Source organism: Danio aesculapii, chromosome 5 (genome assembly GCF_903798145.1).
Source record: "Danio aesculapii chromosome 5, fDanAes4.1, whole genome shotgun sequence".
Taxonomy (NCBI): Eukaryota; Metazoa; Chordata; class Actinopteri; order Cypriniformes; family Danionidae; genus Danio; species Danio aesculapii.
In genome coordinates this window covers 29,931,612-29,952,671 of record NC_079439.1, presented here as the reverse complement: position 1 = coordinate 29,952,671, position 21,060 = coordinate 29,931,612, and the positions used below count along the sequence as shown (strand labels likewise).

Sequence of the window (21,060 nt, the reverse complement as noted above, 5' to 3'; positions counted from 1 at the left end):
TTTTTTATCGGTTGTCTAATAAAATCTAAATAAAATGTGTTAATAATTTCCATCTTATAATTATTGTAATTTACCATTAAATTTACCACTCCATTAGCCCTCTAAAAACTGAAAGAAAAGCTTGAATTTAACCTGAATCTATTTAATGTAACTACTATTATTGGTAACACTTTATTTTGATGGTCCATTTGACTATTAGTAGACTGTCTGCTTAATATCTGTTGCTACTGCTGCTTCAACAGACATTTAACTGACTATAAGAAACTTTGCAAGTGCATGTCAATTTACACTAATCCTAACCCCGACCTAACAGTCTACTTATAATCTAATGGGAATTAGCTGGCATGTAGATGCAATGTAGCTTAAATTCAACAAACGGACCATTAAAATAAAGTGTGACCCTATAATTTAATTTTATTTATTTTCTTTTCAGCTTAGTCCCTTTATTAATTTGGGGTTGCCACAGCGGAATGAGCTGCCAACTTATCCAGCATATGTTTTACGCAGCGGATGCCCTTTCAGTTGTAACCCAGTACTGGGAAACATTCATATACACTCTCATTCACACACTATGGACAATTTAGCCTACCCGATTCACCTATACCACATGTCTTTGGACTTGTGGGGGGAAACCGAAGCACCCAGAGAAAACCCATGTGAACACGGAGAGAACATGCAATCTCCACACAGAAACGCTAACTGACCCAGCCGAGGCTCAAACCAGCGACCTTCTTGCTGAGGCGAACGTGCTACCCACTGCGCCACCGTGCAGCCCTTTATTTCATTTCTTTTTTACTAATAAAATAAAATAAAAAACATGTTAATAATGTAACTACTATTATTTTATTCTATTTAATTTTTATGTTATTCAGTTGACTGATAAAATAAAACATGTTAATAATTTCCAGCTTATAATTGTTTGTAATTTACCGTTAAACACATCAGCCCTCTGAAAACTTAAAGAAGAGCTTAAATTTTTCCTGAATCTGTTTAATGTAACTATTATTTAATTTAATTTAATTTAATTTAATTTAATTTAATTTTATTTAATTTTATTTTATTTTATTTTATTTTATTTTATTTTATTTTATTTTATTTTATTTTATTTTATTTTATTTTATTTTATTTTATTTTATTTTATTTTATTTTATTTTATTTTATTTTATTTTATTTTATTTTATTTTATTTTATTTTATTCTGCCACATCAACTGCTGTCATAATACATATTCCAGGGTCCAATAAAATATGTTTCTAATTTCCCATTCAGTTTACAGTAATAATGCGTTTTGTACTTTGTAATCTAGTTTTGGCATGACACTTTAATGTTTTACAACTGTATTTCTTCGGCTAAATATGCCTCATTCCCAAACCGCTAATTGCTCAATTATGTGAACAGCTACAAACTTCTAATTTAAAAAACACCACGTAAGCCAATTTGTTTGTATCTCATTGGTGGGGTGACAGAATTGTTTTAACTGTCGCTATATAATTTATGACTTACAAAACCATTCATCTGTCCTCTGTGTGGGGTATTCTGCTTTTCAAACGCACTAGTCAGCATTCAACACTTAGCACAACGCAGGACAGATTTAGATCAGTGGCGCTAAACATGTGTGCCAGCAGGTTCACCCCCCATTGAAATTCCTCTCACATTAGGCACACGAAAGCCAACTGGCCCAGCCGGAGTCTGAGAAAGTAACAATGTATAAAAACTAGACCTGGCATGAGAAAGAAGCAGTCACATTGTGTCTGGTTTATCTGAAAGTGCCAGTAAGCAGCAGCATTAGCATACTGTTCTGAGCTCAACACTGTAAAAGAGACCCGCTTTGTCCATTTCTCGCTATTCAAAATGCAAAAAATATATATTGTCTAATTTAATGATCATAACTGCTAATTTGTGCCCATAAGCATATCCATCATCACTGCTGTGAAGTCAAGCTGACCTTATTATATTTCATATTGATTTTTTTTCATTCATCGTACAGTCCACCCTTCACCAGGGGGTTAAGGGCACATTCTCATACAAAAGGCCAGCTTGGTCTTTCAAAGTCAAATCTTTCTTCAATTCTGAGTCATTTACTTCATCACCCAGTCAGCCCTCTAAAGGCAGAAAATAGCCTATTTTATTTTATTTTATTTTATTTTATTTTATTTTATTTTATTTTATTTTATTTTATTTTATTTTATTTTATTTTATTTTGTTTTGTTTTATTTTATTTTATTTTATTTTATTTTATTTTATTTTATTTTATTCAAATGCAAACTTAAAAAATAAAATAAAAATATTTACATTTTTAATGAAAAATTTTTTTATTTTATCAGATGAACGTTTAACTTATTTTACTAATTATTATTTTTATTATTATTGTTATTATAATTATTATTATTATTAGAAAATGTATTTTATCAAATGAACATTAAATTGATCTATTGTTATCTATTATTATTATTTTAAAAATTATTATTATTATTAATTTTATTTATTATATTTGTTATATATTTGTTTAATTTAATTTTAAACAGATGAACGTCTAACTTATTTTACTAATTATTATTGTTATTATTATTATTATTATTATTATTATTATTATTATTATTCATTCGTTCATTCATTCATTTTCTTTTCCGCTTAGTCCCTTTATTAATCAGGGGTCACCACAATAATAATAATACTAATATTAATATTAATATTAATATTAATATTAATATTAATAATAATATTAATTGTTAGAAATGTATTTTATTTTATCAAATGGACATTAGGATATGTATCTATTATTATTATTATTATTGTTATTGTTATTATTATTATTGTAATTATTATTTAAATAAAAGAATATATTCTGCCCCATCAACAACTGTCCTCTAAATAAAATGTGTTACTAATTCCCATGCAGTTTACAATAATATTTTGTACTGTTATCAGCTTGTCTTCTATTTAATGAATAGTTTTCCTTTGCCAACCTCATCAGCTCCTTGAAGAAAGTAAGAAAAATATAGATTTGAGTTGAATCTATTAGCAAACAGCTTTGAGGTCAGCACTTTAAAAGACTCGCTTTGTCTACAGCTCACTCTTAAAAACACACATGAATAAAGGTTGAATCTAATGATAACAACTTCTATTTCCTTCATCCTTAAGCATATCCATCAACACTGCAATGAATCCAATCTAACCTCATTATATTTCATATTGAATTTTTTTTCTGAATCATTCATCTACAGTCAAAGTTGAAGGGTGAATTCTCTTACAAAAGGCCAGTTTGGTCCTCTTTCTTCGATTCCTGTGGCAACAAGCCAGGCTTCAAAGTGAAAAAGCCAGCTACCCATCCAGAACTAAAACCGCAAAGCGACTCGAAGCAATTTTCTGCCTATTTTGCTGATTTAATCCCAGGGTTTAGATGTGAGGGTCTCTCCAGTCGCCCCCGAGGGTCCAGATCGGGAGTCTCCCATCATCACCGAGGCGTTCATCCCTGTCTGTCTAATCATGGATGGGCGGCAGACGTGGGATCGCCGTCGCTGGAGCTCATCTGTCAGTGTTGCTAATCACACGTCAACGCTCACGCTAACACTCCACTCACTAAACAGATCCTGATATTACCTGCTGTTGAGCTGGAGCACTGGGGCTTTGGGTTGCCCCCCTGCTGCCTGGACTAAATTATGATCTGTGTAACCACTTTGTATTGTTTCTGAAGGACTGTGCATTGAGGGTTTGCCTTAAAGAGACAGTTCACCCATTAATACAATTCTGACATCATTTATTTGCACTCTTGTTATTTTAAGCGTGTAGGCCTAACAACATCTGTTAATTGACAGTTGTGTGTAGCTCATGATTTATGACTGTTTTATTCAGTTTATTTTCATTTTCGAAGTGCTTTATGAGGTCTTGACAGCTGTTGATGTTGGAAAAATAACTAGTTATGTAGCAAAGGGACTTTCAGTGACATGTTTAGAAGTTTGAAAGTGTTTATTTTCTAGGTTGCTCATGTTACCTTTGGTATAGATGGTATTCATTTTTCTTTATTTTATATTAGTGGTGGGCCGTTATCGGCGTTAACGTGAGACTCTTATCGCGCGATAAATATCGCCCTTAAACTATTCTTAAAGTTGGGTTGGGTCTATTCTACGCAAGCTATGATGACTTTCACCTTGATATTTTAGCACGGATTACTTGACCGATGAGCTGTCTTACACAAAAAGTGCCGTTCTGAATCAAATCAGCAGGATGCCTGACTTTAACTGCAGTTCGGCAGTTTCACTTTAACTCATGAACATTTCATTCAAGACCCTGTGACAAACTGGGGTATTAGATGCAAATAAGGAGTAAGGACTAGTGAGAGTGTTATGGAATTTAATAAAGCACACCAAATGGAAAGAAAAAAAACTTCCGCATTTTGCGATGTTTATATACAGTGAACTCAGCGGGGTCCAGTGTTGCTTTAATCAATATAGTTATATTAATAGTTATATTTTATTATACAAGTATATAAATTACTGTGAAAATAAGAAAATTAATAAGCACTTATTATTATTAATATTCATTCATTCATTTTCCTTCGGCTTAGTCCCTTTATTTATCAGGGGTTACAGTGGAATGAGCTGCCAACTTATCCAGCATATGTTTTACACAGCGACCCAACACTGGAAAACACCCATACACTTTTGCATTCACACATACACTACGGTCAATTTAGTTTACTCAATTCACCTATAGGGCATGTCTTTGGACTTGTGGGGGAAACCAGAGCACCTGGAGGAAACCCACACCAACATGGGGAGAACATGCAAACTCCACACAGAAATGTCAACTGACCCAGCTGGGACTCGAACCAGCAACCTTCTTGCTGTGAGGTAACAGTGCTAACCACTGAGCCTTTGTGTCATCCCATTATTAACATTATTAATGCATTCATTCATTTTCTTTTCAGCTTAGTCCCTTTATTAATTTCGGGTCGCCACAGCGGAATGAAACCACCAACTTATCCAGCATATGTTTTACTCAGCGAATGCTCTTCCAGCTGCAACCTATCACTGGGAAACACCCATACGCTCTTATTCACACACATACACTACGGACAATTTAGCTTGCACGATTCACCTATACTGCATGTCTTTGGACTTGTGGGGGACCTTCTTGCTGTGAGGCGATTGTGCTACTTACTACGCCACCTTGATGCCCATTAACATTACTATTATTTATTAATTAATTAATTTATTTATTTTTGTATTTTTTTATTATATAGATGGATAGAAAAAATATTTTAAATTTGGATACTCCCTGATTTTGCTATGTTTTGTAATAGATGCAGTAGATAATTTTCTGCATTGCTGCCAGCGTTCTTCTGTTGATTTATATTTGCATATTCTTATTTACAGTATTATTAATGTTGATGTAATAAATCTGTATTTTAATATAAATTAATCTTATTTTAATCCCTATTAATTTTTAAATCTCAATTTATTTTTAATATTGGTTTAATTGTAACTGAATAAACATCAAATCAAATTATTCCTTTCAAGGAAGTTTTAATGTTGGATGTTGAGAATGCCTTGACGAGGTGCAAGTTAGAAAATGCACAGATAAACGTTCAGAATGTGGTATAAATATTGAGTATTTATGGTATTTGAATGTCAGCGTGTCAGCACTTTTAGAAGGCAGTAATTTCCATCTTCAATGGATTCTTTTGGCTTTCATAGCATTCAGTAAAACAGCTCTATGGAAAACTGGATCTGCAATCCTGTAATTGCCAAGTATGTGACCATATGACATGCACACCAGGACTAAACACAGCTAAGCTCAGTCTCACTATTGCACCTCATACTACAGCACAGAAACATGCCTGAAAAGGTTTTATAGCAAAATCCATTTAGTTTTAATTATATTTGAGCAGTCCAATGCACTAAGACAAGCCCCCAGAGCCCAGCAAACGCTATACTTCCAGCTTGTTTTAATGAGTGGAGTGTTGTGTTTTAATGCAGGACTCCGCAGTGTGGAGAATGGTCAAAGAAAGCTAAGTTTTTTGCGAAGTGTGAACTGAACACCCACGCGAGCGGAAGCGCTGCAGATGGAGTATTAATCTGTCAGCATGGGCTGCGCTCCTCAGATTCAGGTGTCGCCTGCTGTGTGTCATGGCAGTCTGTCATAGGAAGCACCGCCGGAGCCTTCGCTCTCTGAGATGACATTTGCCTTGCTTTTATTGGCCAGAGTCAGTTTTACTGGAAGCCAAGGCAATCAGAACCCGAGCTCTTATAGTGTTGCTGACTGGCATGTGGGAGTCACTGTTGTTGTTTTTTCTGGACATTTTGAGTGGGAACACTCCATGTGGTTTGATTTATTTTAATGTATTAATTTAGTCTGGCTGGGAAAGGCACAGGAGTGAAAAGCTAAACATTTAATTTTCATTTTTCCTAATATCTGTCTATTAGAATAATGTTCTCTGTGAAGTAATGCATTTGATTTGAATATTAATTAATTATTATTAATACTTATATTCTAATACAAAAATGTATGTGGTATTATTGTCTGTGGCTTTGAAATGCAATATATTTATATATATATATATATATATATATATATATATATATATATATATATATATATATATATATATTATATATATATATATATATATATATATATATATATATATATATATATATATATATATAAACAGCAGGAAAAGAACAGTATTGAATGCATCACCATTTTCTCAGAAATCATATTTCTAAAGGTGCTGTAGACGTTTCTAGATTAGTGAATTTTCACCAGATGTCAGTAACAGCCAAAGTAATCCATATATATTCAGTTTAGACACAAAGGAAAATTATTGAACACATGAAGAAAGGGAGGTGTAAAAAGACATGGAAAACTCTGAAAGTAGCTGAAGTCTCTCAGTAGTTATTTAGCAACTCTGCCCTTCGTCACTGTAAACTACTGTATATTAGTTGCTTCAGTTCAACACCAACCTTACCAGGATGATGAAGATGAAACCAGGTTAGACATTTAAGCAGGACCATGATCCCAAACACAGCCAATCAAACTCTCTGTTTTCAGAAAAAGAAAAAAAGCTGCTGGGATGGCACAGCTAATGACCTGATTTGAATAAGAACTAAAGATCATACTTCATAGACAAGGCCCACCGAACAATTAAGATTTTTAGATTGTATTTATAAAAAAATCACACCTGAGCAATGGATGCATCTCCATTCTTCATACAAGAGGCATTACAAAAAAAAGCTTTTTATACAAAGTACTAAACACATTTCAGTAATGTGTTAATACACACAACTACTTTTTCTTATGTTTTTTGTTTGGTTTTATTTATATGTTTGTGTTTTTACCAAAACATCAATCAATTTCATGTCAGCAGCTCCTTTAGAAAAACATTTACCAGTAAAAAATTTGACGTGTTCAATGCTTATTTTACTCGCTGTTTTCCTGTACAATTATGTTAAATTTGTAATGATACACTATTTTGTTAATATATTATTATTATTATTATTATTATTAGCAGTAGTTACTCTTAATATAATGTATTATAATTATAATACATACTTTTTTTTTGCATAACATAACTTCCTGCCTCCACGCGAACATGAAGAGAACATGCAAACTCCACACAGAAATGCCAACTGACCCAGCCGAGACTCGAACCAGTGACCTTCTTGCTGTGAGGCCATACCTATATACCTATATATATATATATATATATATATAGAGAGAGAGAGAGAGAGAGAGAGAGAGAGAGAGAGAGAGAGAGAGAGAGAGAGAGAGAGAGAGAGAGAAAGAGAGAAAGAGAAAGAGAGAGAGAGTTATGTTCGATAAGCCAGAGTAAATGAAATAGTAATAATGTTGCTGTTCTAGTGATTTGACTTCTAACATTCTCATTTGTCTCAAAAGTCGTTTTGGATACAAGTGCCTGCTAAATGAATCTATGTAATTATATGCATATTTTTTCCCCACAAAGTAGATGGAGGGGAAGAAAATATATGCATGCAAAATAAGTGACTGCTCTAATTTCATTTTTTCAGGATAAATCCTACATTCAGTATCTTATCCACACCGGTGAGGAGTGTCCTGTGAGATCCTCTCGTCATGGGGATGCGAGGCCTGCTGCTGGCCACTATGGCAGTGGCTGTTTTAGTTCATCTGTCTAATGCTGGCCTGGTGAAAAGAGTAATCAGACACAGAAGAGAATCCCTCTCACCAACCACTGAGAACTTGACCCTGCCAAGCCCTGATCAGCCTGTGGTCTTTAACCACGTGTACAACATCAACGTCCCCTCAGGGTCCCTGTGCTCTGTGGACATGGATTCACCTGGAACAACAGAAATTAAGCCCAAGTCGGAGCAATCTGACCAGCATATAGAACACACCACAGACGGGGAGAATCAGATTGTTTTTACTCATAGGATTAATATTCCCAAGCAAGCTTGCGGTTGTGATAACCACATGCCAGATATGAAGGAGCTTCTGAACAGGCTGGAAATGCTGGAGGCAGAGGTTTCCAGTTTGAGGGAGCAGTGCACCAGTGGGGCAGGCTGTTGTTCTGCTCAGGTTACAGGTGAGCCCATATACGGTATTAGAAATATAATGTTGTAAAGTGGAAGCACAGAAAGATTGAGAGATGTTAGGGAAGGCTGAAAGCATAAAGGCTCTGCTGATAACTAAATTGACCGATGAGAATCAGTGTTAATATCACACAATGACATTTGCTGCTGTTCAAAAGTCATGCAAAGGTGCAAGGTAAAAATTGGTCTCTATCTGCTGAATGAAGTAATTGGTATTTCAAGATCACATTAGTGCATCTTCAAGATTGCTCTGCTCTTGGATAACAGAATAAGAGAAAATTTGCTAAATTGTAGTTAAAATACAAACTAATGAAGGATCTCATTAACAAATGAGACTGAAAAACGTGTATGTGAACAGTATATTTATATATGTACAAATACAGATATTGATACCATATATTAAGTTGATGTAAAGAGTAAGGTTGGTGAAAATGTTATATGGAATGTCTTAACACTAGTTTATGAAAATATTATTATGGTCATAGTTTGTTTACACGTCTTGATTTTCTGCATTCAATTTACTTTTGGGGATCAGAGAATTATGATAACTCACTTTTAATTTTCAAGACAATGTTAAGACTCCAAGAGTGCATTTTTGTATACTTTGTATACCATTATTATCATTCAATCTACAAAACTCAAAGCTACTCCAGTTTTATTAGTACAAACGATACTAATCTACATATCAGCTGGTTAAGCATTGCATAGTTATATTTAGACTCATTTCATTGGTATAAATAGATTCCACCACTTCCATCATGACCTCAATTCAAATCTGCCAAAATTTATTTTTTGAAAAATGTCTAAACCAATTTTTGGAGCCACTCAAATACATGCAGATTATTAAAGCTGTCATGATTTTTTTTATTTAGTATTTAGCCCTCAAAATTTCTACAGGAATCCTTAACAAAACCTATGGTTTATCAGAAATCTGTATGAGTTACTTTCTTGTTCTGTACAATAAGTACAAATACGATAAAGTTTTTTTATTTTATTTATTTATCTATTTATTTACACATTTTGGTAACAAAACAGTTGTTTGTAACCATCGAGTCTCATAGTACTTTTTTTCCCTAAATTCATGCACTTTATTTTGTAAAGAAATTATTAAATTACTCTATTGCCATCCATTACTAGACCCATAACACTATTTCCTGGTTAAAAATTAAACTTATAATGACTAAAAATCTCTTTCTCAGGTGAAGTCACAACTAAACCCTACTGCAGTGGCCGCGGCAACTACAGCTCTGAGACCTGCAGCTGTGTGTGTGAACCCGGCTGGAAGGGAGTCAACTGCTCTGAGCCAGAGTGCCCGAACTACTGCCAGGATCAAGGGCGATGTGAGGATGGCAAGTGTATCTGCTTCGAGGGTTTCGGTGGTGAGGATTGTGGCATCGAGCTGTGCCCTGTGGACTGTGGTGAGAATGGAGAGTGTATTGACGGGGCTTGTATCTGCGCTGAAGGCTTCATTGGTGAGGATTGTAGTTTAAGCAACTGCCCAAGCAACTGCCTCGGCAGGGGGCGCTGTGTGGATGACGAATGTGTATGCGACGAGCCATGGACAGGGTTTGACTGCTCCGAGCTCATCTGTCCCAATGACTGCTTTGACCGAGGCCGTTGTGACAATGGAACCTGCTATTGCGATGAGGGTTTTACTGGGGAAGACTGCGGGGAGCTTACCTGCCCCCAAAACTGCAACCACCATGGAAGATGCGTCAATGGCCAGTGCGTCTGCAATATTGGCTACAGTGGGGAAGACTGCTCCAAGCTAACCTGTCTCAATGACTGCAGTCAAAGAGGTCACTGCTTTAATGGCAAGTGCATATGCGACCCTGGATTCGAGGGTGAGGACTGTAGCTTTCTCTCCTGCCCAGACAACTGCAATGACCGAGGACAGTGTGTCAACGGCGAGTGTATTTGTGATGCTGGATATGAAGGCGATGACTGCTCAGAGCTTTCCTGTCTAAATAACTGCCACGATCATGGCCGATGTGTCAACGGGAAGTGCATTTGCAAAACAGGTTTTGCTGGAGAAGATTGCAGTATCAAGACCTGTCCTCATGACTGCCATGGACGTGGAGAGTGTGTAGACGGCAAGTGTGTTTGCCATGATGGATTTGCTGGAGAACACTGTGGCATCAAGACCTGCCCCCATCACTGCCATGGACATGGACAATGTGTGGATGGCAAGTGCATTTGCCACAAAGGTTTTGCTGGAGAAGATTGCAGTATCAAAACCTGCCCCAATCACTGCCATGGACAGGGACAGTGTATCGATGGTAAATGCATTTGTCATGACGGCTTTACTGGAGAAGATTGCAGCATCAAAACCTGCCCCAATCACTGCCATGGACGTGGACGGTGCGTTGATGGCAAATGCATTTGCCACGATGGTTTTGCTGGAGAAGATTGCAACATCAAGACTTGTCCCAATGACTGCCATGATCATGGAGAGTGTGTTGATGGCAAGTGCATTTGCCATGCTGGCTTCACAGGCCATGACTGCAGTGAGTTGACTTGCCCCAATGACTGCCATAACCGAGGACGTTGTGTAAATGGACAATGTGTGTGTAACATCGGGTTCACAGGGGAGGACTGTGGTACAAAGACATGTCCCAACAACTGTCTGGACCGTGGCTTCTGCGAAGATGGAAAGTGTGTCTGCTTTGAGGGCTACACCGGTGAGGACTGCTCTGTACTGACCTGCCCTGCAGACTGCAATGACCAAGGCCAGTGTCTGAATGGAATGTGCATATGTGATCTGGGCTTCACTGGCGATGATTGCTCTGAGAGTAAGTGCCTATATTTACACCTACTCATTTTTCTGATTGAACCACTGTTGTTATGTCAGGAAATGTATTGATATCACTATAGAGTAAGAGTATTTAGCAAAACAATGTATAAACGTCTTACTTAGGCACTTTTTACAATTGTTAATAACATAACATCCAGGTGATCTTAAGTATACAAGGGTTTACATGGCTATTAAACAGTTGGTTTGAACTATTCCACAGTTTCTAGAGGTAGTCGAAAATCCATTCAACCTGATTACTCATGTAATCCTTAAACAGTCTCAAAAAATCTTGTCTCTGCCTGCTAACATAATTCTTAAACATTACAAGACATTCCATTGAATCATCATACTGAGGTATAAACCTTTCTATCTAAAACAATAAATTGGTTTGGTGGTGAAAAATTTAAAAGGAGACCATTTGAAAGCAAATCCACAGACTTTGGTGGAGTTTTGCAACTATCAGACCAGAAACAAAAGCTTCTGATCACTATATAATTTTCATTTAAATGTAATTTTATTACTTTATTACAGAATATTAGATAAACAGATGAGAAAAGTCTCATAAATACATAAGTCCATAGACTTTCCCCCAAAAATCAGGGAAGTAATTAAAATTAGGCAAAAGTGACAATTTACAGCAAAATAAGGTACCTTAACCAAATCGGGTGAAGGCAGTACTTTAGTTGCCCCTTGACAATAAGTTGTGACATAAAGTATTTCTCTCTTTCAAAAACTGATGTTCTATGTGTTCTTTTTGTGACTAATTTGTCTTGTTTTAATCCATAGTCACGCCACCCAGAGACCTTACTGTGACTGAGGTCGATCCAGAAACAGTGGACCTCGCCTGGGTTAATGAGATGCTTGTGACAGAGTATCTTATCACCTATGTACCCACGGCTCCTGGAGGTTTGGAGATGGAAATGAGAGTCTCTGGTGAAAAGAAGACAGCTACTATTAGGGAGCTGGAGCCTGGCATAGAGTACCTAATCAGTGTCTTTGCAGTCCTCAACAGCAAGATGAGCGTCCCTGTCAGTGCCAGAATAGCCACACGTAAGTCACCGATATCCTTCAATGCTTGTTATTTTGTCCTGAATATATTCTGATGAGCTGCCCCATATCTTACAATCAGATCTTCCTGAACCCGAGGGTCTGAAATTCAAATCCGTTAAAGAGACTTCAGTTGAGGTTGAGTGGGACCCCTTGAACATCCCGTTTGATGGCTGGAACCTAATCTTCAGAAACACAGTGAGTGTCCTGGCATCACCTGTGAGTCTCTAGAGTGGCTGCGATCCAGAAGTTTATCACTTGCCCTCATATTTTCTTCTAAAATATGTAATATAAAAGGACCGTTCTGTTTTTAAGTAATAGTATAAATTGAGAATCTCCCAAGGCGTCCAGTGGAAAATAGCTGAGTGGTGCCACTAAGCAAAAAGCCACTGTCGAAAAGTCTGCGGTTTTGCAAGACAAAACCCTCTGAGAAGCTCCTGGCAACAGTATGCGTGACCTTGTGCCACAGAAGTGTTATTGTCTCTGTAATGCTTTATTTTCTTTCTCAAGGGCTTATGCAAACTCCAGAAAACAGCACCATTAGAACATGCAAACCTCCCCTACATCGTTCTTTCAAAACACAGCTTGGCAACCTCATTCACGCATCAAGATCAGGGATGTCAATGCCAAAATAACCCTCACTGTGAAGTGAAACATTCATCCAAGCAGAATCATCTAAAAGACCAAAGCGTTGCCTCTCAGGACACACTCTTCCCCCTGTAGCTTGACTTTGTTTTTCCTGAGGTTGTTTCTTTGGTGTTCTTTTGTTAACCTAGAAAACCTCTGACCAGCAGTTTTTGAGATTTAATCTATTTAACAAATCAATTCACCGAAAAAAAAATCTGTTTTTGAATGGCAGAAAGAAGAAGATGGAGAGATTTTGAACTCTCTCGCCCCGCCTGAGACCACCTTTGAGCAGTCTGGACTTGGACCTGGACAAGAGTATGAAGTTAAGCTTGAAGTCGTAAAGAACAACACCCGTGGACCTCCAGCCAGCAAGAACGTCGTCACAAGTAAGCAGCTGTCGACAGTAATTAAAATAGTCTGCTGTTTTTCAAAAACTATTTTAGACATTTTAAAGAGACAGGATGTCTTGCCGGAAATGAGAAAGATCAGTCAGCGGTTTATGCAAATTGGCAGTTATTTTTTTATATTTTCAACCTGTGCTCAGTCCTGTCCCAGTTTATTTCCAACCTGCCCAAACATGTTTGCATGGAAGTTTCTAGTAAACCTGAAACCTTGGACGTTTCTAGTAAACCATAGCTGGTTCTGATGTGTATAAATGAGGCAGGAGCTGAATTTTGCAGGACGATTGCCTTCAAGGATTGGACACCACTAATTCAGAGTGACTAGCAATGTATTTTATAAGACTTTTAAATCTTTATCATGTGCCTTACTACACTTTATCAACTAAAACATATAGCCCTACACAAAATGTCCGACATTAGGAGTGTTTGATTGATTGATTGATTGATTGATTGATTGCAAATCTATGCAAATCCACAGACACAGACAACCAGGGAAGAATCAAAAGCTTCTGATCACTAAGTTTGATTCAAATTAAATAATACTATCTTATTACAGAATATTGGATAAACAGATGGGAAAAGTTCCATTAATACACAAGCCCATAGACTCTTCCCTCAAAGAAATCAGGAAAGTTGTCAAAAGTAAGCAAAAGGGACAAATTACAACACCAGATGTAAACATGAATGGGTCTCCCTCATCTAAAATCTGGCACCTTAACCAAATTAGGTGTAAGCTAAGCAGTGCCTTAGTTGCCCCCTGCCAATAAGCTGGAACATAAAGTATTTCTCTCTTCAAAATGTCAAGCATTAGGAGTGTTAGGTTGGTTGATTGGTTGATGGATTGATTGATTGATTGGTTGGTTGATTGGTTGATTGGTTGATTTATTGATTGATTGATTGATTGATTGGTTTATTGATTGATTGATTGATTGGTTGATTGATTGATTGGTTGATTGATTGATTGATTGATTGATTGATTGATTGATTGATTGATTGATTGATTGATTGATTGATTGATTGATTGATTGATTGATTGATTGATTGATTGATTGATTGATTGATTGATTGATTGATTGATTGATTGATTTTACAAAATGAAGGATACAACTAATGATTCATCATAAAGAGGTAAATAATCATGAAACATGCTAGAAGTACAAAGTTTAGAGAGCTAAAGTTAGAGTAAAAAATGGCCAGAAAAATGCATTTAAAAAGAATGAAAAATTTTACAATACTAAATGGTTAAAGTATGAAGTATATGTAAAAAATCGAAATATTAAACATTTAAAAATGAATGTTTTACTGTGTTCTAGCATATAGATGCAGCCTGCAGATGAGTAAACAATTCCAAAAACTCTTCTCTAACTTTTACGTCCTGTTTAATAGTAACTGAAATATCATCTTTAGAGTCTTACTGATTAAATTGATTAATATCTTTTTCATTTGATAATTGTATAGCTTTTGGAATACATCGAATTCCTATATAAATATCAACGTTTTTTATTTATTTATTAATTTTGACATGGACATCACAATTACACTGGACAACCAAATGCATCTGTTTAAGTGTTTTAGCTGCCTTGCTAATTCTCAACCCCTGTTCACAGGAAGCTTGACCTAAAATAAAAATAAAATAGATACATATACACTATTATAAACATTAAAGCACATTGTAAACATTATAACTCTTTACATACAGTTGCTATAAGTCAAAAGCAAAGGCGGCATGATCAACAAACGTATACACTGTAAAACCCAAAAAGTTAAGGTAACTCAAACCATTTGAGGAAACCGAATGCAACAAACCGTTTAAGTTCAAAAATGAATCCTGATGAGTACTGTGAGTGTAGTCCATTTGAGTATATTAGACAATATGAGCACAGTAAAACCTAGTAACTGAGTACTGTAAAAGCCAATAAGTTAAGGCAACTCAAACCATTTGAGAAAACCGATTGCTACAAGCCATTTGAGTAAAAAAAAACTAATGTATATGAGTACTGTGATTTTACTCCATTTAAGTTGAAGTAATGCGGTATTTAATTAACTCATTACCCTCAGCACTGAGTTCAAAACTTTATTTAAATGAGTAGAATTAACTTTCAGTAAATTTTGAGTTATCCACACTCATTTCATTTAATAAAGTTGGCTGTTGGGTTTTACAGTGTAGTAAACACTGCTGTTTTGTTTTTAACCACTTTTTAAGTACACTACTAAAAACATTTATATAACTATTTAATTTTAGGCTAACAGGTAAATCATTCCACTATTAGGTTCCCTCAAATGAGAAAACAAGACAGTCAGGATTAGCGGTTGCTCGTGTGACTCTGTGAGAGGTTTGATGCCTACTGACTACATCTGAAAACAGCATTGGAACATGATTATTTAAACATTTCAAAACCAATTTAAGATAAATAAATTTAATAAAACTATTACATTTACGTTTGCATAAAACCTCCCAATGATGCCATCGCACAGGCTTTAAGTGCATAATTTTAATTGCTTGTTTATATTGCTATAAATTTCCAAATAACAGCTGCAAAAAGAATCATTAAAAGCTTTTTCCTCATCTTATATGAAAGCAATTTACCCTTAAATGTTACACTTCAAAAATCCCCAATGGTTATCTGAAAAGCCTATTACTACTTTGACATTTCTCAAACATCCTTTTACTTTTATCGCCAGCTTCGTACAGAACACACTATAGATTATATAGGGAAAAAAGACAAGATTGGCCTCTTATGCTGTCAATTCAAGTAACCAGAGTTCCTTTTCACAACAAGCTGCTCTTGCTGTCTTACAAATGTCTAAAGAGAAATCTCCCAGCATGCCTCTAACGCTCCATCTCCTCCATTTCTTCGACTTGTGCCACATAGGATTTGCATTAAAGGGGGACTAATTGCTGAAAGTGAGTTCTCAGTGTGTGGGAGGCAGCACTCAGAAACATGAGAGATCACTGGTGTTTCCAGCATCTCACATGCACAGATCTGCTCTGAGCTGGAGTGTATTATCTTCAGCTCGCATAAGTCCACGCTCGCATCAGTTCTCAATGCTCTTCCAAATGTGACAAACTGATTGCACCATCAGAATGAAGACATAAATTGCTATTTGACTTAACTCATAAAGAAGCAGGTGTGATTGTAAAACAATACTCTAACGATTTTAATATTTAAATGTACATTTTAGAAAATGTAGATTATAAGTGGGTGGTCATCATATTTAGAGGTCTGTGACATCTAAAAGCCTATAACAGCTGTTCATTTATGATTGACCTTTTATGCTTACGTTTATTATTTGACTTAATTTACTTTACTATTTACCAACAAAGCAATATGCAATAAAAAAAAATTCTATTTAATAATAATATTAACAACAACGACATTATTATTATTATTATTATTATGATTAATATTATTATTAATTCATTCATTCATTTATTTTCCTTCGCCACAGCGGAATGAACCGCCAACATATTCAGCATATGTTTTACACAGCGGATGTCCTACAGCCGCAACCCAGCCCTGGGAAACACCCAAACACTCTTGCATACATTAGGGACAATTTAGCTTATTCAATTCACCTGTACCGCATGTCTTTGGACTGTGGGGGTAACCGAAGCACCCGGAGGAAATCCACGCCAACACAGGGAGAACATGCAAACACCACACAGAAACACAGAAGTAATATAACCTAATTTATTTAGAATTATAAGATGTAGTATAACTTAACTTAATAATAATAATAATAATAATAATAATAATAATAATAATAATTATTATTATTATTATTATTATTATTATTATTATTATTATTGTAATAATAACATAGTATATTGATCTTTTTAAACAAAAATTTGCATCATAATATTTTAATAATCATATTTAGAGGTTCTTAACCTCAAAAAGTGTATAAACGTTTTTGTTGGACATTATTATTTACAATATTTGCAATTACAATTTTATTTACGGGGTGTCACAGTGGCGCAGTGGGTAGCACAATCGCCTCACAGCAAGAAGGTCACTGGTTCAAGCCTCAGCTGGGTCAGTTGGCATTTCTGTGTTGAGTTTGCATGTTCTCCCCGTGTCCACGTGGGTTTCTTCCGGGTGCTCCGGTTTCCCTCACAAGGTATAGGTGAATTGGGTAGGCTAAATTGTCCGTACTGTATGTCTGTCAATGGGAGTGTATGGGTGTTTCCCAGTGATAGGTTGCAGCTGGGAGGGCATCTCCTGCTTAAAACATGTTCTGGATAAGTTGGCGGTTCATTCTGCTGTGGCGACCACAGACTAATAAAAGAACTAAGCCGAAAAAAAAATGAATGATATTTTATTTACATTTATTTAATCTTTTCCAGCATAATATGAAAAGTCATAATGAATAATATAAAATATTATAAAATAATGAAAATGAATGAATAATATTAACACTTATTTTAAATATATAATCAATATATAGAAACAAATACATATAAATTTGGTGCATTAATATTAATGTATTTATAATATAATATTTTATATTATATATAATATTATTTATGGGCGGCACAGTGGGTAGCAGTGGGTAGTGGGTCGCCTCACAGCAAGAAGGTCGCTGGTTTGCGCCTCACCTTAGTCAGTTGGCGTTTCTTTGTGGAGTTTGGGCATTCTGCCCATGTTTTCGAGGGTTTCCTCTGGGTGCTCCGGTTTCCCCCATAAGTCCAAAGACATGCGGTATAGGTGAATTGGGTAAGCTAAATTGTCCGTTGTGTATGTGTGCGAATGAGAATATATGGATGTTTTCCAATACTGGGTTGCAGCTGGAAGGGCATCCGCTGCGTAAAACATATGCTGGATAAGTTGGCGGTTCATTCCACTGTGGTAACCCCTGATTAATAAAGGAACTAAGCCGAAAAGAAAATGAATGAATGATAATTTTATTTATTTTACTATTTACCAGCTCAGGGACAATATAAAAAGAAAACTATTTAATAATTTAGGCATTTAAGTTCAAATTAAATGAATATTACTGCACTTCTTTTACTTTTTTTTTACTTTTCTTTTACTTCATTTACTTAAAAAAAAAAGCCTATAGTGTAAATGAAGGTGATTGGCATGCATGGAGCTTTTTCCATCAAAACGTATGCAGCAGCTGTTTTGAGCTCACCTGCTTTTCTATTTTGTGTAATTCTGTGTTTTCCCAGCTGTCTCACACACTTCTCTCCTCTCATCTGCAGTGATTGATGCTCCCAGCCAGGTGGATGTGCGTGACGTGACGGACACTACAGCCCTGGTCACGTGGCTTCAGCCTGTCGCTCAGGTGGATGGAATTTCCGTGTCCTACGGCCCGAACACAGACTCCTCCGACAGGAACACAATCGAGCTTTCCTCCATAGAAACCCAGTACCATCTGGCTGAGCTGTCTCCGGACACTGAGTATGAGGTCTCTCTCATGGCTCGCCGGGGAGAGATGAGCAGCTTCCCTATCTATGAGACCTTCACAACAGGTATGAGCACTTTTCAACAACTAGAAATGCTTCCAGGTCATCCAAAATGAACATTTATTCTGCTTAAGGCAATGCAATACAAGTGAATACAGTGAGTTTAAAGATCCTATGAAGCACTTTGAAATGTGCATTTGTTTCGATGTTGGACGAAATCTCAAACTGATATATGAAGAGAGGGTGGGACATAGAGTAGCTCCTCCCCCCCTTTAAAAAAAACAGCCATTAGTGTTTTGTTTTTATTACAGCTGAGAGGTTAAATTCAAGCACATCAAATGAACAGCGAATGAGAAGCGTTTTAAAGGTGGCGGGGCATGTCAGTTACAGAGAGCTTTTGATTGGTCAAGATTTGATAAGAAACTGAAGTGAGGTGATGTGAAAAAAAATGATCATCTATTTAGACGGAAGTGACAAACTGCAAGCTTTGAATATCATCTAAACATACTGCTAGTTAACAATTCCTTGCATTTATATTGCGCTTTTCTGGATACTGGGGATGGTTAGGAGGCCAGGATGCCGGGGTTAAACCCCTACTCTTTTTTTGAAGGAAATCCTAAGATTTTTACCTCGGTTTAACATCTCATCCAAAAGACAGCACTCACAGAGCAGTATAGAATCCCCATCATTATACTGGGGCATTAGGACCCACACAGACTGCAGACCGCCCTGTGCCGGCCTCATAAACACCACTTCCAGCAGCAACCTAGTTTCCCCATGTGGTCTCCTATCCAGGTACTGACCAGGCGCTACCCTACTTAGCTTCATTATTTCATTAAATAGGCACTAATTTGCACACATTTCTACCCCAAAAATATAAACAAAATTAAAACCTGATCCATGATTCAGAACATATTGTAAAAGCTAGAACAAACATGCATTTTCACAGCCTATTGCAGTGTATGTTATGTGGGAACATATTCCTATGTTAAACACAAAATAACAAAAAACATTGATATGAATAAAACTGTAAAGTCTGTTATTATGTAAGTGCTAAGTAGATATTTATGGCTCAGTGTTGAAGATACCCAAATGAATGAATATGTATTGTAATCAGTGGTGTAAAGTAACTAATACTCATTACTGTAATCGTGTAGTTTTTTTCTCAGGAATCGTACAATTGAACAATTTCTACATGGGCGCTTTATAAAATGCTGCAAACCGTTTACACGCAATAACCGAGAGACTGTTTAGACTGCATGTCACTGATCCCAGCAGATACACAACATCATAAGACTTATTGATATTATGTTAGATTTAGGTCTTCAGGACAATGTTATTTTGACATCCAATAACGACGTGAAATGACGTTGATATTTTGTTGATTTGTGTTGGAAAGTGATCAAAATTCAACGTCGGGTCAACATTTTAAACCAACATCATATTGATGTCAAATACTGACATTTATTCGTCAGGTGAGGCTACCAAAATCCAATGTCCGATAGACATCTTAGTGGTAACGTCCACGCAACGTCAAGCTGTAACATCATTAGACTTTGATATTTTGTTGTTTTTAGGTTATGTTGGAAAGTTACCAAAATGTAACGTCTGTCTGACGTTGAATATTGATGTCGGCCTAACGTTGGGTACCGACGTCAATCCGATTTTCATTTCCAAACAAAATGCAACGTCCCACAACATTGGGGTACAATGTCAATCTGACGTCATGTTGACATCCTGTGCCTGCTGGAATGAAATAGCCAAATAGTCTTAAACAATAACTAAATGCACTACAGAATGTTACGTTTACACACATGCTCAAATTGCATATAAACGCATCAGCGTTTCACAGCTAATAATCTCTTGAGTAGTTTTAAAAGGGCTACTTTTTACACATATTTTGAGTACGATTTACAACAGATACTTTTACTCTACTAACACTACATTTTTGCCCAAGTAATGGTACTTTTACTTGAGTATGATTTTCCAGTACTCTTTCCACCACTGGTTACAATTGATAAAGAGTGACAAACAAAACACTTAAAAATGCAATAAAAAAACACTGAAAAGCCATAAAGCTCAAAATCTCAACTGTGACAGGTGCACGAAAAACAGTTTTTGTCTGTAGTTTTTGGCCTTCAACAGGTGTGTTGTATACTTAGAGCCGCATTGAAGCAGTTTTGTTTGTCTTGCCTCTGAGGATAATTGTACG

General features: G+C 36.1%; 1 protein-coding gene across 3 annotated transcripts in view; it reads left to right on the top strand.

The window, feature by feature from the left end:
• Positions 1-21,060, top strand: part of tncb (tenascin Cb) — a 61,866-nt gene that overhangs the window by 8,991 nt on the left and 31,815 nt on the right. For all 3 annotated transcript variants that reach the window (XM_056457864.1, XM_056457865.1, XM_056457866.1), the window contains exons 2-7: positions 8,030-8,562; positions 9,769-11,361; positions 12,150-12,413; positions 12,493-12,608; positions 13,270-13,423; positions 18,645-18,914. In XM_056457864.1, the coding sequence (XP_056313839.1) occupies positions 8,094-8,562; positions 9,769-11,361; positions 12,150-12,413; positions 12,493-12,608; positions 13,270-13,423; positions 18,645-18,914 (2,866 nt within the window). In that variant the 5' untranslated portion in view covers positions 8,030-8,093. The remainder of the gene's footprint in view (positions 1-8,029; positions 8,563-9,768; positions 11,362-12,149; positions 12,414-12,492; positions 12,609-13,269; positions 13,424-18,644; positions 18,915-21,060) is intronic.